The sequence below is a fragment of the Pseudoliparis swirei genome, chromosome 16, assembly GCF_029220125.1.
Source record: "Pseudoliparis swirei isolate HS2019 ecotype Mariana Trench chromosome 16, NWPU_hadal_v1, whole genome shotgun sequence".
NCBI lineage: Eukaryota > Metazoa > Chordata > Actinopteri > Perciformes > Liparidae > Pseudoliparis > Pseudoliparis swirei.
In genome coordinates, this window is record NC_079403.1 from 3,071,658 (window position 1) to 3,089,826 (window position 18,169).

Genomic DNA, 18,169 nt, shown 5'->3' on the forward strand with positions numbered 1-18,169 from the left:
GTATATACTGAGTTTTGTCTTTATTAATATTTCGTACGGTGATGCCAGCTGTGGCGTTTCTCTGGAGGAAGAGGAGATGAAAACAGATCCCTTCCTTCTCGTTTGAGGGGATTTCATTTCATCACAAGAGCAGAGAATATGAACGCTGCTTCACCTGAGGAGAATCCCAATGAAGTCGATGTCAGAGGGAGAAATACAGAAACCTGATGGAAATATATTAAGAATGATGTGAAGGAGAAGTGTGTCATTTATAGTGTGAATTCGTAAAAGAGAAGATGACGTGTGTGTTGAGAGGTTTTCAGCTCGAGTCACGTGGGCCGAAGGGAGACGCCACCCTGAAAGGGTTCATTTGTGTTCTTTGAGTCACATGGAAGGAACAGGGGGTTGTTCAAAGGGACATTATGAAAAAAATAATTATTACAATGCACTCACCACAAAAACTGAAGAGCAACCTACCTCCAATCTAAGCATGTCCACTCTTCTGCTCCAAAGCCGTATTATTGATGATATATATATATATATATATATACATATATGCATAACACGGATGCCAACAAATAAAGAGGGAGAAGATATTAAATACTGTCCATATATATAATATATAAATGTACAGTATATATATATATATGTACAGTATACTATACCTATATATGTATATATACATATATATATATATACACTACCGTTCAAAAGTTTGGAGTCACTTAGAAATGTCTTTATTTTTCAAAGAAAAGCACTGTTTTTTCAATAAAGATAACATTAATCAAAAATACTCTCTACATTGTTCATGTGGTAAATGACTATTCTAGGTGGAAACGTCTGGTTTCTAATGAAATATCTCCAGAGGTGTATAGAGGCCCATTTCCATCAACTATCACTCCAGTGTTCTAATGGTACATTGTGTTTGCTCATCGCCTTAGAAGACTAATATCTGATTAGAAAACCCTTGTGCAATTATGTTAGCACAGCTGAAAACAGTTATGCTGGTGATATAAGCTATACAACTGGCCTTCCTTTGAGCTTGAAGTTTGAAGAACAAAATTAATACTTCAAATATTAATCATTATTTCTAACCTTGTCAATGTCTTGATTATATTTTCTATTCAATTTTCAATTCATTTGATAAATAAAAGTGAGTTTTCATGGAAGACACAAAATTGTCTGGATGACCCCAAACTTTTGAACGGTAGTGTATCTATAATATATATATATATATATATATATATATATATATATATATATATATTTAACCCTCGTAATGTCCTCCCGTTGGCCATACACCTTTTGTCCTCTGGGGTTAAAAATGACCCCGACTGGTTTGACCGTTATTTAAGGCATATCGTATAAATTGTCAATTAATTCTGTTTCACACCTTTAGTCTTACTTCAGTCCAACCCATAATCACACATTTTTCTCTTTGTTTCGGGAATTTAGGGCCAAAATACCTTGTTTATAAAAAAGTATTCCCTTTTTTTCAACGGAAATGAAATGTAACAATTTTTGTTAAACTTTATATTATTTTGATTATTTGAATTATTACAGAGCGGTACATGTCAACGTTTAGTGAGGATGCTGTTCTTGAATCATTTACAGTTTTCTAATGGCAGCACATAATCACACCTGTTGTCCTCTGGGGTCAAAATGACCCCGTCTGGTTTGTTATTTAATAAATATAAAGTGGATACTTCCCCCAAATTTGTGTTACACCTTAATAACAGCTTCATTTGAACACAATCACTGCATTTCTTTATTCCATTTTAAATTTAAGGCCAATAATACCTCATTTACATGAACTTTTACTTCATTTTTTTGGGTAAAAATAAATAAAATGATCAATTATTCTGACTATAGTTAACGATCAGAGTCTTCTGTGTTGATAGATCATCACAGACTGGTATATGTCAGAGTTTGGTGAGGATGCTGGTTTTAAAGATGTTTTTCAACCACAAATGCAAAAATTGACCGACTTCCATCTCAACAATTTTGCGGTTTTAGTGCTTTTCTTTTCCATCCGTGAGAATAGACCATTCCCTCTTCTGCATGTATGTCTTTTGTTGTTGTTTACCTGATCTATACATTTAATTTACTCGGCATGCTCTTTATGTTCCACGTCTCTGACATGGATGTTTTTTTCTTCTGTCCATTTAAACAGTTTATTATTATATTTAAATTAATGAACTATTTGACATGCGTGGCGTCGCTTCCGCCTCGTTCGTGATGGCAATGATGGGTGATACGTTTCCATGGTGATGGCGGTCTAACTCATTGCGATGCCATTTTTGTTCATTTTTTTTTTTTACAAGAAACTCTGCTGCTCTCAAGAGGACACATCACACAAGTGCATAGTAACAATACACATATTTATGAGTTTTATTTCACAAAACACTGTCAAACTGCCAATTATTAATTAATCAAGTATTAATGCAACAGACTGTCTTTTTCATGAATGAACCCCGAGTTATCTACTACATGCATTCATCATTTTACAATGATTAAACTGTATGTGTTTCTTTGCTTTATTACGGATTTATTTTAGACTTATTATCGATCTGCACAAGCATTTTAATGGTATTAAATAGGTGCATGACACAGATTAAAGGTCAGAAAATAAAAACATTTAGGGTTCGTGCATATTTAAAAACAACGACAGCGAATAAATGTGACGGTGTTGTTGATTTAGACTTTTAAGATTAAAACAATACATTAAAAAACGTTTTACTAAAACATCAGTGTGTTTAAATAATAATAACCATCAATATTATAGTAATATAACATGAAAAGGTGGCTTGTTTAAGCGCTCCGGTGGTGCTCCTCCCGCTCCAGCTCCGGGGAGAAACCTGCTCTCTCATTGGCCAGCGAGCGGACCCGCGCAATGTGATTGGTCCATCCTGGTTGCGTCTCTCTAACCGCTCCGACTGGAAACACGGCCCCTCTGAAAGCGTGGTCCCCTCACGGAGCTCGTCTCATTGGAAAAAGAGCTTCAGGCAATTTTTTATACAATAAACGTCGGAGTTATTTTATATTATAATTTATTATAAAGCAGCCGTGAAGACGGAACGATGCGCTTCATTTTCTAGCGCTGCTCGTTTTTTTAAAATAAAGGTAATATATTATATCCACTGTCATTATGCGCTAGCAGGTTTGCTAGCATGCTACCGGGGGACGAATAAAGCTGTGACCTATACTCTATACACAATAATACATGTATATGACATGGTACTAATGTTAATATTCACCCAGGTGACTAGTTCCTCTTCTAACATTAACACATAGTCGGTTATTCTGTGCGTTTAATGGAAAATGACATTTGTTGTGGCTAACAGCAGCGAGCTAAAGATGCTAAACCAGCCGTTTAACGGTTCATCGACCAACGGACGATTGACGATGTCACTCCGTCTGTTCGTTTTGTTTCCGGTGTCTTTGCGAGCAACGAAATATTAATGTGGAAAAAAGCAACTCGTCGAGGTCACAACATAACGGCCACGCAGTTTTGCTTCTGAAGAGCTTTTCAACCCCCAAAGTTTAGCTTTCGTCCAGGTGTGTTTACCTTCCGGCTCGTTTCCGGTTCTGTAACTCGTGTTCCTGTGTTTGCAGCCATGTCTTTCCACCAGGACCGGGGCGGAGTGCCTCCGGGCCAGCAGCACGGCTCCCAGCAGCAAAGCTACCGCCCCAGCAACCTGAGGCCGCCGCCGCCGCCCCCCGTCTCCCAGTACCACTACGACCCTCAGGCTCCTCCCACTCCCAGCTACCACGGAAGCAGCGGCTACCTGCCGCCGCGCTCCGACTTCATGCGCTACCCTCCGCCGGTGCCGTCCCCGACGCCCGGTTCTCTCAGCCAGTGCCCGGTGCGGCCCCCGTTCCCCAAGCCGCCGGGCCGGCAGGGCTTCCTGGAGCCGCCCCCTCACTTCCCCCCGCCCCCCCTCCCCGGCTCCTCGGGGGGTCCCGCGTCGGGGTCCCAGGCGTCTGCTCAGAACGCCTACCACCCGTACATGATGCCCCCGCCGCCGCCGATGCCGCACCCGTCCATGCCCCCCCCCATGGCGTCGCAGCCCGTGAGCTACCACTCCCCGTACTCCGTGAACTACCCCCACCCCCACCCTCCGTTCCCCCCGCCCACCTACAGCCCCGGCTACGCCCAGAGCGCCGCCCCGTTCAAGCCGGACCACGGCTTCAGGCAAGCGGGCCAGTACAAGTACGAGAAGCCCCCCCCGCCCACGGAGGGCAGGAGGTCTCCGGAGAGAGGCTATCGCCACGACGACCACAAGCAGAAGGGTGGCTACGGCGGCGACAGGCACAAAATGGAGTTCCCCGGAGAGAGGAAGGACCGCGGGAGGAGCCCTCCGGACAAGCGCGGCCGGCCGGAGGCGGGGCGGTACAGGTCCGACTACGACCGGGGGCGGAGCTCCCCCCGACTCCGGAGCCGGGACCGCAGCAGGTAGGTGGGCGTGGCCCCCGACCGGGACCCGACCGCCAACGTGTTCTTCTCCTGACCGCCCGTCTGTCCTCAGGGAGCGGTACCGCCACCGGGAGAGCCGGAGGTCGCCGTCGCCCGACCGGCACCGGAAGAGACCACGAAGGTACGCAGAACCCTAAAGCACCGCCCGGTAGAACCCGTTGAGATTATCTTTGGGTTCTCTTTAAGTGCAGGATGGACTTTGTTTCTGCATCTCAGGAACAAAGTTTAAGAATACTTTTCTGTATTTAATACAAATTATTTAGGGTCCTTGCGTGATTTTTCTTGTTGTGTTTTTCCGTTATTAAATACTTAAAATACTTAAATACTCAGTAAAGTACATCTGTGAGTCACATACTATCAGTTATTTCAGGAAAGCTCAGGCAGTTCATTTTGGTAAATCTCCGTAAAATATCAAAGAATTTAGTCAATTTTCCAGAACAATGTCAAAGTGAAGTTAAGCTCATAATTAAAATACTTTTAGTATAAAAAAATACTTTAAAAAACTAATTAACACAATTAAAATGACTTAAATTGTACCATTTAAATACTTTCTTCAGAAGTTGATGATCTTTGTTTCTATCTGCATATTACACGCTAAATACAACCAGAGCTTCACCCACATTTCTCACTTTATTCCTGTTATCTCCTTTTTAATCCTGTTATTTCCCTTTTATTACCTTATTATTTCAATTATCTCCCTTTTTATTCCTGTTATCTCCTTTTTAATCCTGTTATTTCCCTTTTATTACCTTATTATTTCAATTATCTCCCTTTTTATTCCTGTTATCTCCTTTTTAATCCTGTTATTTCCCTTTTATTTCCTTATTATTTCAATTATCTCCCTTTTTATTCCTGTTATCTCCCTTTTTATTTCTGTTATCTCCCTTTTATTCCCTGTTATCTCCCTTTATTATATTTACATTCCTATGCTCTCCCTTTCTATTCCTGGTATATCCCTTTTTATTCATGTTATTTCCCATTTTATTGCTATTGTCTCCCTTATATATTCATGTAGGGCAGCACGGTGGCTCAGTGGTTAGCACTGTCGCCTCACAGCAAGAAGGCCCTGGGTTCGAATCCCGGTCGTCCCGGTCATTCCAGGTCCTTTCTGTGTGGAGTTTGCATGTTCTCCTCGTGTCTGCGTGGGTTTCCTCCGGTTTCCCCACCATCATAAAGACATGCACCGCAGCCTCACCCCGGTTCGTATGGATGTGCATGAGTGTTGGTGGTGGGGGAGGGGCCGTAGGCGCTGATTGGCTGCCACGCTTCCGTCAGTCTGCCCCAGGGCAGCTGTGGCTACTGATGTAGCTTACCACCACCGGGACGACTGTGTGTGTATGACTACTGGACTCTGCACTCTGTAAAGCGACTTCGAGTGTCTAGAGAAGCGCTATATAAAATAAATGATTATTATTATTATTATATTATGTTATCTGCTTTTGTATTCTTATTATATCTATTTCTACACTTTATTTACTCCAGAATATCCACGGGAACAAGACACAATCTCAAATAAGTTATTATAATCCTTATTATTTGCTCGTTTCTGAGCATCGAGTAGAATTTAATGACGAAAGTAAAGAAATAACATACAGAAAAGTTAGTTTGTGATGTTTAAAGTGTTCAGAATGTTGGGTCCTAAAAACAGGATTCCGACGATACTGAAGGAAGAGGCGAGCGCTCCGCTCTTCATGAACACGCGACACGTATGTTGGGACTGTTTGTTCTTCCAGGGTTCGTACGGTCATGGAAATCCTGGAAAAGTTTCGGAATTTTAAATATATTTTTTCCAGGCCTCAAAAAAAAAGTCCCCAGTTTTGGAAAAACTCCCGTCAAATAATGCTTTTAAAAGACGCTCTAAATATAAGTCGGCGTTCGCTCTTTCAAACTCGCACATTCTCCGCGCTGCAAGTGAACGCACCGCAACTGAAAGACATAATGTTTATTCTTCTAATCTAAACTTTTGTCTCTCATTCATTTGAGTCATTTAAGGTGAATACACCGATTTCACAAAATGTCAACACGCGTATGAACTCCGACTCTTCAGGTTTGTTTGTTTGTCAACTCCTACGGCTTAGTGGGAGGGGCTAGCAGGGGCCGAGGAAGAGCCCAATGCATTATCCCAATAACGACAGTTCTTTGTAAAAAAATAATGTATTTTTAATACAAAAATAAAGCGAGCGCCACAGCCTCGTCCGTGAGAGAGGAGACGATCTCAAACCGTGAGGCGCGTCCCTCTAGTGGGCCGCCACGGCATTACAGGCTCACTCCACGACGGGAAATGCAGATGTTTTTCTTGTTGAAATAATAGATTTTTAGTTTTTCACAGGTTTCATTCATTGTTATTGTCTTGAAAAGATATTCAGGTTAATTTTCAGCCACAATAAGTTATGAGTATTTTATTTTCACAAAAAGAAATGCTTTTTTATTCTTTGCTTGAAAACTTTTATTTATTTATTTTCTAAAGGAGCATTCTGGTTTAATTGAAAGTGATTGCAAAGTAATTTTATTATTTGAAAAAGCAACAGATCAAGGACTCGCACAGCGAGTTATTCAATAATAATTAATAATTTAGTTACATTTAGTTGGCCGGTGGGCGTGAACGCTTGAGAACCTCCGCTCTAGAGAGACGAGAAGTTCTCTCCATCAATAACTCTCTCTCCGCCAGCTCTCTCGTTCCTCATTCAGGGCGACCTGCCCCCCCTCTGGTCACACGACTCGCCCCTCTCTCTCTCCTCTGCAGCCGCTCCTCCAGCAGAGACAGGAAGCGCGGCCGCTGGGAGGACGACCGCGACCGGCGGTCGGAGAGCTCCTCGGGCCCGAGCAGCCGGGAGCGCAGCCACGCCTCCGGCAGGAGCCGCAACTCGGAGGACGCCGCCGCCGCCGACCGGGACCGGGAGAGGGAGCGCGACCGGGAGAAGGAGAAGGAGAAAGACGAGGAGAAGGAGGAAGACCAGCAGCTGAAACCCGCCTGGATCCGCTGCACGCACGCCGAGAACAACTACTCCAACGACCCCATGGACCAAGTGGTACTGTGGATTCACTCATCGATTGATTACATTTGTGGGGGGGAGGGGCTTCTCTCTCCTCTGAAGACGCCCCCCCGGCCGCCATCGAGCAAATCCCCCGTCTGTCCTTTCAAACGCGTGTCTGATGTCTTTGGGGGGATTGTGGGCCGACTCCTTCTTCCTCCTCTAAAGCTGTGACCTTTCCCAACGCGCGCTTCATGCTGTCATCAGCTATTTTTTTATTTAATCCCCCCCCCAACAAATGACACATCCTGCCAACAGATCCGACCCTCTTCCAATGGAAGTGAAGCTGAGCGTCTTTTCATCCGCGGTGACTCTGAGGAGCTCTGGGCGTCTCTCTCTCCGTCCCAAACGGGCGTTGAGCCTCGAGGGGGGGGGGGGGGGGGTTAAGTATCCTTCCCATGTCTTTCGTCCTGTGAGCGACACCAGGTGTGCAGCCGGTCGGCCGATACCCAGAACAGTTATTTCAGGAAAGCTCAGGCAGTTTCTTTTGGTAAATCTCCGTAAAATATCAAAGAATTTAGTCAATTTTCCGGAACAATGTCAAAGTGAAGTTAAGCTCATAATTAACATACTTTTAGTATAAAAAGCAGTTAACACAATTAAAATGACTTAAATTGTACCATTTAAATACTTTCTTCAGAAGTTGATGATCTTTGTTTCTATCTGCATATTACACGCTAAATACAACCAGAGCTTCACCCACATATCTCATTTTATTCCTGTTATCTCCATTTTATTACCTTATTATTTCAATTATCTCCTTTTTTATTTCTGTTATCTTCTCTTTTTATTTCTGTTATTTCCCTTTTATTACCTTTTATATTCCAATTATCTCCATTTTATTCCCATTATCTCCCCTATATATTCATGTTATCTGTCTTTGTATTGTTATTATCTCCATTTCGTTCCTGTTATCTTCCTTTTCATTTCCATAGAAAAGTGTCCACCTTCTTTAAATTCTCCACATGTAACGTGTCCTCCGTGTTCCTGCCGCCTCAGGGCGACTCCACGGTGGTGGGCACCAGCAAGCTGCGCTCGCTGTACGAGCGCTTCGAGGAGGAGCTGGGGAGGCGGCAGCAGCGGGCCAAGGCCGTCCGGCCCATGTGGGACCCCCCCAAGACCAAGCTGGACGAGGACCCCTGTGCCCAGGCCTGCAAGACCAGTTGAGTGCAGCGTCAACCGGGGGGGGGGGGGGGGGGAGAGGAGGAGGAGGGGGGGTGAAGTAAAGAAGAAAAAAACAGATGTCAGAGTGCACTTTTTAATCTCAACACGCTAGAAATCATCACAAAGCTTTCTATACAGCCAGAGGAGTCGCCCCCTGGTGGTCTGGAGAGAGAATGCAGCTTTAAGACATGAAGCATAGACTTCTATACAACCAGAGGAGTCGCCCCTGGTGGTCAGGAGAGAGAATGCAGCTTTAAGACATGAAGCATAGACTTCTATACAACCAGAGGAGTCCCCTGGTGGTCTGGAGAGAGAATGCAGCTTTAAGACATGAAGCATAGACTTCTATACAACCAGAGGAGTCGCCCCTGGTGGTCAGGAGAGAGAATGCAGCTTTAAGACATGAAGCATAGACTTCTATACAACCAGAGGAGCCCCCTGGTGGTCTGGAGAGAGAATGCAGCTTTAAGACATGAAGCATAGACTTCTATACAACCAGAGGAGTCGCCCCTGGTGGCCAGTATAGAGAATGCAGCTTTAACACATGAAGCACAGACTTCTATACAACCAGAGGAGTCTCCCCCTGGTGGTCTGGAGAGAGAATGCAGCTTTAAGACATGAAGCATAGACTTCTATACAACCAGAGGAGTCGCCCCTGGTGGTCAGTATAGAGAATGCAGCTTTAACACATGAAGCACAGACTTCTATACAACCAGAGGAGTCGCCCCCTGGTGGTCTGGAGAGAGAATGCAGCTTTAAGACATGAAGCATAGACTTCTATACAACCAGAGGAGTCGCCCCTGGTGGTCAGTATAGAGAATGCAGCTTTAACACATGAAGCACAGACTTCTATACAACCAGAGGAGTCTCCCCCTGGTGGTCTGGAGAGAGAATGCAGCTTTAACACATGAAGCACAGACTTCTATACAACCAGAGGAGTCGCCCCCTGGTGGTCTGGAGAGAGACTGCAGCTTTAAGACATGAAGCATAGACTTCTATACAACCAGAGGAGTCGCCCCTGGTGGTCAGTATAGAGAATGCAGCTTTAACACATGAAGCACAGACTTCTATACAACCAGAGGAGTCGCCCCCTGGTGGTCAGGAGAGAGAATGCAGCTTTAACACATGAAGCACAGACTTCTATACGACCAGAGGAGTCGCCCCCTGGTGGTCAGCAGAGAGAATGCAGCGGCTCACGCCTCGTGTTTCCCGCCCAGACGGCAGCAGCAGTGAGTCTGACGTGGAGTCTGACGGCGAGGGCAGCTCGTGCTCCAGCAGCTCCGACTCGGACGTGTTCGACGTCATCGCCGAGATCAAGAGGAAGAAGGCTCACCCCGACCGGCTGCACGAGGAGCTGTGGTACAACGACCCGGGCCAGGTCAGCTCGCCCCCTGGTGGCGCTTATGAAGAACTGCGTTCATCTTCAGTTGTTTCTCTTTTTTAAAGAGGGTTGTGGGGGTTCAAGACAAACATCTGGAAACCTTCAGATTACTCTGAAGTTGTTTGTCATAAATCATGAAGTACAAATAAATACATTAACATAAGTGCTTGTAAAATCATGCTGCATATGTAAATAGCCTCATCAGTTGCTGGAGACCTCTAGTAACAATAGTTTGATCACTAAAATCTATAAAATATTGTCAAAAGTCCAGAATACCAAATATTAGAAACATACATGAAGTAATATGGTCTCATAATATCTTATCGTATGAATAACGTTGATCAGGACCTTTATTTTGAAAGAACGTTTAACTGTCGATAATAAAGCCGCCTATAAATTTGCCAGATGTTAAAAAACAAAAACATTGCATATATTTAAATATATATATATATCGATATCTATATATATATATATATAGATATATATAAACCACTTTTGGAATGGAACGTGAATTAAACACAGATTTCATTCTTTAATATAAATCACGCCAATAACTGACCTTCTTCTTCTCCTTCTTCTTCTTCTAGTTCTTGTTCTTCTCCTTTTTGTTCTTCTTGTTCTCATCGTTGTTGTTCTTCTTCTTCTCCTCCTTCTCCTTCTTCTTCTCTCGTACCCGTCGTATCTATAAAGTTGTTTTTCACTCTTGATGCTTCTGCAGCAACATTTGATTGAGGGCACCGGGTTCAGGGCCTCGTGTCTGAGCTTTTGAAAACACACACACACACACACACACACACACACACACATTGTTGTTGTTGAACATATTGGACGCCTCTTTGTTGTTGCCGACGAGGCGGCTCGAGGTCTGACGACGTGAAGGGAAAAGTGTTCAGAAGATTATCAGTCTGAACCAACTGAATCAATACCATGTTTACCTCTTAAAGCTCCGGAGAAGAAGCAAAGGTCGGGAGAATACACCGTCTGAGATACATATAAATAAATATATAAATATATATGTATCACTTGTCTGTGTTCTTTGTGTCCAGATGAACGACGGGCCCCTGTGTAAGTGCAGCTCCAAGGCCAGACGCACGGGGATCCGCCACAGCATCTACCCGGGGGAGGAGGTACGTCACCCCGTCGGGACCTCGAGGGGGCGGGGCCATTATTATAGGCCACGCCCCCTCCCGTTGCGAACCCCTGAAGAGAATGAAATGAAGAAGCCACATGTGCCTGACTGTAAGAGTCAGACGGGGCAGATCTGGGCCAGTGACTCATCGATTTATGACAAAAGATTTCTGGTTTTTCATAACTCTCTTTCTGGCCTTCTGCCACAACAACAACAACAACAACAACAAGAGAACCTCCCACAGAGATGATCCTTCAACCGAAACATGACACATCTTCTTTATTCATTCTCCTCCGTGTTACATCACTCCTTTTATTTAGTGAGACGCGGGGGGGGGGGGGGTGTAAATCCACATCCGCCTCCTCACTGGACTCACAGGCCTCGTCTCCTCGTTAGTTGATTCGTCGGCTAATTGGTCGTCACGCTCTCGGCCGACCGGGGAAATTCGCACTCCAATTAAATTTTTTTTTTTTTTTTACGGCTTTATACCGTACATGCGAGACATTCATGGAGAGGAGGTCAGTTTGAGCGTCTGGAGAAGTATGAGTTAGGTCTGTGTCGGCTACGGAAGCCCGAGAGGTCAGTGAGAGAGAAATAGTTGAGTAATATTTGTCATGTTCTTAATTGTTTGTTCTTGTAATACTCATTTCTGCCACTAGAGGCTGAATTGCGTCACTGCTCTGCGTTCTGAATAAGACTAAAAAGCACAATTGATAAATTGGTGGTTTCGACATGTCAATCACCTTGTAGCCCCGCCCCTAAAGCATGCCCTTCTCTATGGAGTCGCCCCCTGGTGGTCAGGAGAGAGAATGCATTTTTGACACGTGAAGTTTAGACTTCTATACAACCAGAGGAGTCGCCCCCTGGTGGTCAGGAGAGAGAATGCAGCTTTAACACATGATGTATAGACTTCTATACAACCAGAGGAGTCGCCCCCTGGTGGCCAGGAGAGAGAATGCAGCTTTAACACATGATGTATAGACTTCTATACAACCAGAGGAGTCGCCCCCTGGTGGTCAAAAGAGAGAATGCATCTTTAACACATGAAGCATTGCCTTCTATACAACCAGAGGAGTCGGCCCCTGGTGGTCAGGAGAGAGAATGCAGCTTTAACACATGAAGCATTGACTTCTATACAACCAGAGGAGTCGCCCCCTGGTGGTAAGGAGAGAGAATGCAGCTTTAACACACTAAGCATTGGGTTGCCTCTTGTTAGTGGTGCGTTTCCACCTCTTGTGGCCAGAACGAGTATTACACCCTTGGCCTTTTCCTCACTTCCTTGGCTATCTCAATCATTTAAAGAGATACAACTCAGTGCTTTGGTCTCTTCACGTGACTCAGCTTCTGCTTGTGTCTCTCAGCCGGTGAAGCCGTGCCGTCCGATGAACAACAACTCTGGGAAACTGTTCCACTACCGGATCACCGTGTCCCCGCCCACCAACTTCCTGGTACGTCTCTTTATTATTACTATTATGTAAAAATGATGCTAAACACAAGAACACGTGACATCTGTGCCACGTTGCGATTTCTGTATCACGTTTCATAATTTGTATCCATTGTCATATATATTATATGTCTTTATATATATATATATATTCACCTCGGACTGCCGTGTGTTTCTGTTCCAGACCGAAAGGCCGACGGTGATCGAGTACGATGACCACGAGTACCTGTTCGAAGGCTTCTCTCTTTTCTCCCACAAGCCTCTCACTAACGTAAGCGTTACACCTATATATATATATATTTTTTTTTATGTCACCTTTTTTATTATTGATATGTGGTTCACTATTCATAATGCGTTTTGGGGCCATGTGTCAAACTGTTAGTTTTCTCGCCTGATTTAAACTCGCAGAAGTTTATAAAGTATTTTCATACTCAAATACACATTTTTGTTCAATAAATAAGTTAAACTAATAAGTAATAATGACCGTAGGATGTGTAGGACAAACCTAAACCTGTGGATTGTTTTATTAGAAAAATAGGAATATGTAGTTTATATAAATTTAGATGAAGATATGAATATATATATATATATATATATATTTATATTCTTTTAGTGTGCATATAAATTTTATATATATACATATATATATTTAAATATATATATATGTTTTTTCAATATAAAAAATATATAGATTTATTTATTTATATAATATATATATATATATTATATATATATAAATAATATATATAAATACAAAATTCAATATATATTTATATATAAAAAAAGAAAGAAATATATATATATATAAAAAAAGCATATACATATTTAAAAGAAAGAAATATATATATACACAGATACATATATATCCCCGGGCTGGTATTCCACCCACGTCGTCCATTGTGCATCCCGTTCTCTCTCCTTTATGGGACCCCCCCCCCCCCACCCCCCATGCTCCATCGTTAGTGAGAGAGAGAAAAAAATCCTTTCCTCCTTTTAACTCTCGCTCGCTTTCAAGATATAAAATAAGTTCAAATCGGCTTCGGGCTCCTTTGTTGCTCCTCTCTCCGTCCCCGCGGCGACTCGGCGCCGGTTCGACCTTTCCGTCCTTTGGGGGCGGGGCTTCAGTGACGGTCAAACATCAGAGAGGTCGCCGCTTGAAAAGGACCCTCGCCTGAGCCCGGCGCCCGGCTCTTTTATTCTGGAGGGTTCCAAGAGGGCGGAGTCGACCGACGGGGTCTGAAGGGTGTGTTGAATGTTTAGGCGTCCAGGTCCACGCCTGTCTGTTGTCTTTCTGTCAGTTGTCTTTTCTTCTTCTTCTTCTGCAACTTTGAACAATGGACTCCTCCGGTCAGTAGAGCCCCGGAGGGATTAGCTGTGATCGCGACTGGATGATGAAACGGGCGAGGGCCGAGCGCTTCGTGGCGGCGTGGGGATTTAAAGAAGAAGCTCGCGAGCGCGGCGCCGTTAGCTCCCCGCGCTAGTTAGCCGGCGGCGGGAGAATGAAAGCGGCGCCGAGGTTAATGTCTTCAAAACGGACCCGACGACAAAGAGTAACCGGGCAGATTACACACGGCTTATCTATTTAGTCCGATTTTGAGGTGTCTGTGTACAGGAGAGTGTGTGTGTGTGTGTGTGTACAGGAGTGTGTGTGTGTGTGTGTGCGTGTTTGTGTGTGTATGTAATGCACAGGAGTGTGTGTGTGCACAGGAGTGAGTGTGTGTGTGTGTGTACACATCTAGGTGTTCTCCAAATTGGCCAACAGGTGATGCTTCACACTGTTTTATGTGTTTCTTCTCTCCACACGTGTGTGCATGTGTGTGTGTGTTTGTGTGTGTGTGCGTGCGCAGGATTATTTCATATTTTTGTAGTAATGGTGAGTTTCCTCCCGTGAAGCTGTGACCTCCACCCCGTTGCCGTGGTGATGAGTCTCTTCCTCTCTTCCTCCCCTCACAGATCCCGTTGTGCCGCGTGATCCGCTTCAACATCGATTACACCATCCACTTCATCGAGGAGATGACGCCGGAGGTCAGTCACACACACACACACACACACACACACACACACACACCTCTTTTGGTTTTTAATTCTCACGCGTCACCCTGAGCGAAGGGGCTAATCCTCCTGCAGAAGAAGAAGAAGAAGAAGAAGCCCTTCTTCTTTTTGTAGTAGTCTGATTGTACTGTGACTGTGTGCTCACATACCTCTCTCTCTCATATCAATTCAATATCTATCTCTCTGTCTCAATCTCCCCCCCCCCCCCCCTCTCTCTCTCTCTCTCTCTCTCTCAGAACTATTGCGTCCAGGGTTTGGAGCTGTTTGCCTCGTACTTGTTCCAGGACGTCCTCGAGCTGTACGACTGGAACCTGACAGGTAAGAACCCACAAGAACCCACAAGAACCACAGGACCCACTAGAACCACAAGAACCACTAGAACCACAGGACCCATAGGAACCACAGAAACCACAGGACCCACTAGAACCACTAGAACCACAGGACCCACTAGAACCACAGGACCCATAGGACCCACTAGAACCACAGGACCCACTAGAACCACAGGACCCACATTCAGGATGCTGTTAGCGTTGTTAGCTGCTGAGCCTTCTGGGTCAGCCGACGCCCCGTGGAGCACATTTAGCACATTTAAATCCATATATGGTCGATAAGTAACATCTTTTAATTAATCAGTCGTTTCTCTAGTTTTCGGTAAACTTATTCATAAATATATCATCATATGTCATAATGCGTATATTTCTATATATATATATTTCTATATATATTTCTATTTCTATATATTTCTCTATACATATATTTCTATATTCCTATATATATATTCTCACAAGTCACCCTTTATTTATATATATATATATATATATATATATATATATATATATCTCTATCTCAAGTCTGTGCTCCGTCCTCCAGGTCCAGAGTTCTTGCCCTCCGGATGCCAGCGGTTCCACTTCATGCCGCGCTTCGTCCGCTTCCTCCCGGGTGAGCCTCTCCTCTGCGTGCCCTCTGTCGCCCCCTGGTGGCCGGCGGCGGCGGTGCCGGTCTCTCTCGCAGTCGACGTGTGTTCTCCTCCCGCTGCAGCTGCGTGGTGTTCATCTGTGATGCACATGATGGTGCTGGTGCACCGCGGTCGCGCCGCGCTGGTTGTTATGACTCCCCCCCCCCCCCTCCATCACTCCAAACTCCCCCAATCTAGTCCACCACAAATGGGTATCGGCCTCTTTTATAGAAAAAAAGAGGAAGTAATCATCGTCTGACGTGATGTTTCTGATGTGATCTGAGTGAAGAGAGCTAGAGTGTGTGTGTGTGTGTGTGTGTGTGTGTGTGTGTGTGTGTGATTGTTTTAATGCATTAGCGGGGCCTGTCCAACGGGAAGAGCTCGTAAGTGGAGTCGATCAATTTTTGCGCGAGCGTCTATTAATCCGCCTCTTTGACCCGGCGGGTCGAAGCCCGAGCCGTAAAGAATAGTTTCCTCCTGATATACAGTTTTAAAAATGTTATTCGGCGTTGACCTTGTTTACCCGTGCGTTGATGTTGTTTTCTTTCTTCTGAACAATGTGATTGCGTAACACCGGGGCCGTTATGCTCTGTAACAAAAGATTTATGAAAACATCTTCTTGATTCTCTGTTTGAAGGTCTCAGGTGTTTCTTTCTTCATATTCCTTTGCAATGAAGTGAGTTTCACACCTTCAGCGTTATTAAGGTCATCAGGTCATCAGGTCAACAGGTCATGGAACACCTGGAAGAGTCCTGGAATTTGTAAAATGGTTATTTCCAGGCCTGGAAAAGTCTCTCCCTCTTCATCTCTCTCTCTTCTCTCCCTCTTCTTCTCCCTCTTCCTCTCTCTCTCCCTCCCCCTCTCTCCCTCTTCCTCTCTCTCTTCCTCTCTCTCTTCCCTCTCTTCTTCCTCTTCCTCTTCTCTCTCTCTCCTCTCTTCTTCCTCCTCTCTCCTCTCTCCTCTTCTCTCTCTCCCCCTCTCCCTCCCTCTTCCTCTCTCTCCCTCTCTCCCTCTTCCTCTCTCTCTCCCTCTTCCTCTCTCCCTCTCTCCCTCTTCCTCTCTCTCTCCCTCCCCCTCTCCCTCTTCCTCTCTCTCTCCCTCTTCCACTCTCTCTTCCTCTCTCCCTCCCCTCTCTTCTCTCTCCTCTCTCCCCTATCTCCCTCTTCCTCTCTCTCTCCCTCCCCCTCTCTCCCTCTTCCTCTCTCTCCCTCTCTCCTCTCTCCTCCCTCTCTCTCTCCCTCCCCTCTCCCTCTCTCTCTCTCCCCCTCCTCCCTCTTCCTCTCTCTCTCCCCTCTTCCTCTCTCTCTCTCTCTCCCTCTCTCTTCCCTCTCCCTCTCCTCTCTCTCTCTCCTCTCCCTCTCCCTCTCTCCCTCTCTCCTCTCTCTCCTCTCCTCCCCTCTCTCTCCTCCCCTCTCTCCTCTCTCCTCTCTCCCTCTCCTCTTCCTCTCTCTCCCTCTCCTCTCCTCTCCTCTCTCTCCTCTCCCCTTCCTCTCTCTCTTCCCCTCTCCCTCTGTCCTCTCCCGCTCTCCTCTCCCTCTCTCCTCTCTCCTCTCACTCTCTCCTCTCTCCTCTCCCTCTCTCTTCCTCTCTCTCCCTCTCCTCTCTTCCTCTCTCTCCCTCTTCCTCTCTCTCCCTCTCTCCCTCTCTCCCTCTTCCTCTCTCTCTCCCTCCCCCTCTCTTCCTCTCTCTCTCCCTCCCCCTCTCTTCCTCTCTCTCTCTCCCCCTATCTCCCTCTTCCTCTCTCTCTCCCCCTATCTCCTTCTCTCCCTCTTCCTCTCTCCTTCTTCCTCTCTCCCTCTTCCCCTCTCCCTCTTCTTCTCCCTCTCTCTCCCCCTCTCTCCATCTCCCTCTCTCTCTCCCCCCCTCTCCCTCCTTTATTCTTTGTCTTCTCTTTGTTAGTTTTAAATCTGTCGTTTCCTCTCGTTTCCCTTCACACACCGAGACGTCCCAGGACGTTTGTTCCTGAGAGTTTGAAGGTTTGAAGCCCCGGCCTCCCATTGGTCGGCAGGCGTCTGCCCCCCCCCCCCGATGCCTCCCTTGACCCCCCCGCGTGTCTCCTCCTCCTCGCAGACGGGGGGAAGGAGGTGCTGTCCATGCACCAGGTGCTGCTCTACCTGCTGCGCAGCAGCAAGCCGCTGGTGCCCGAGGAGGAGATCGCCGACATGCTGCAGTGGGAGGAGCTGGAGTGGCAGAAGTACGCCGAGGAGTGCAAGGGCATGATCGTCACCAACCCGGGCATGGTGAGGGGGGGGGGGGCTTCACACACACACACACACATACACACACACACACACACATACACACGCACACACACACAACACCTGCAGGAATGAGGCTGTTCTTGTTCGCCTGTGACATGAGCAACCTCACCTATTACCCCCCCAAGGGCGATCGCTGTCATCGCCTTGTGTGTGTAAGAGTCTGTGTGTGTGTGTGTGTTAGAGTGAGTGTGTGTCTTATTGTATGTGTGTGTGTGTGTAAGAGTGTGTGTGTGTGAGAGTGTTGGAGTGAGTGTGTGTCTTATTGTGTGTCTGTGTGTGTGTGTGTGTAAGAGTG

General features: G+C 45.6%; 1 protein-coding gene across 2 annotated transcripts in view; it reads left to right on the forward strand.

The window, feature by feature from the left end:
* The first annotated feature begins 2,933 nt into the window (after positions 1-2,933).
* drosha (drosha ribonuclease III) overlaps positions 2,934-18,169 on the forward strand; it is a 74,794-nt gene continuing 59,558 nt past the window's right edge. For both annotated transcript variants that reach the window (XM_056433556.1, XM_056433557.1), the window contains exons 1-13: positions 2,934-3,102; positions 3,595-4,435; positions 4,509-4,577; positions 7,200-7,485; positions 8,488-8,650; positions 9,870-10,030; positions 11,080-11,160; positions 12,524-12,610; positions 12,791-12,877; positions 14,560-14,631; positions 14,895-14,976; positions 15,529-15,597; positions 17,684-17,853. In XM_056433556.1, the coding sequence (XP_056289531.1) occupies positions 3,597-4,435; positions 4,509-4,577; positions 7,200-7,485; positions 8,488-8,650; positions 9,870-10,030; positions 11,080-11,160; positions 12,524-12,610; positions 12,791-12,877; positions 14,560-14,631; positions 14,895-14,976; positions 15,529-15,597; positions 17,684-17,853 (2,166 nt within the window). In that variant the 5' untranslated portion in view covers positions 2,934-3,102; positions 3,595-3,596. The remainder of the gene's footprint in view (positions 3,103-3,594; positions 4,436-4,508; positions 4,578-7,199; positions 7,486-8,487; positions 8,651-9,869; positions 10,031-11,079; positions 11,161-12,523; positions 12,611-12,790; positions 12,878-14,559; positions 14,632-14,894; positions 14,977-15,528; positions 15,598-17,683; positions 17,854-18,169) is intronic.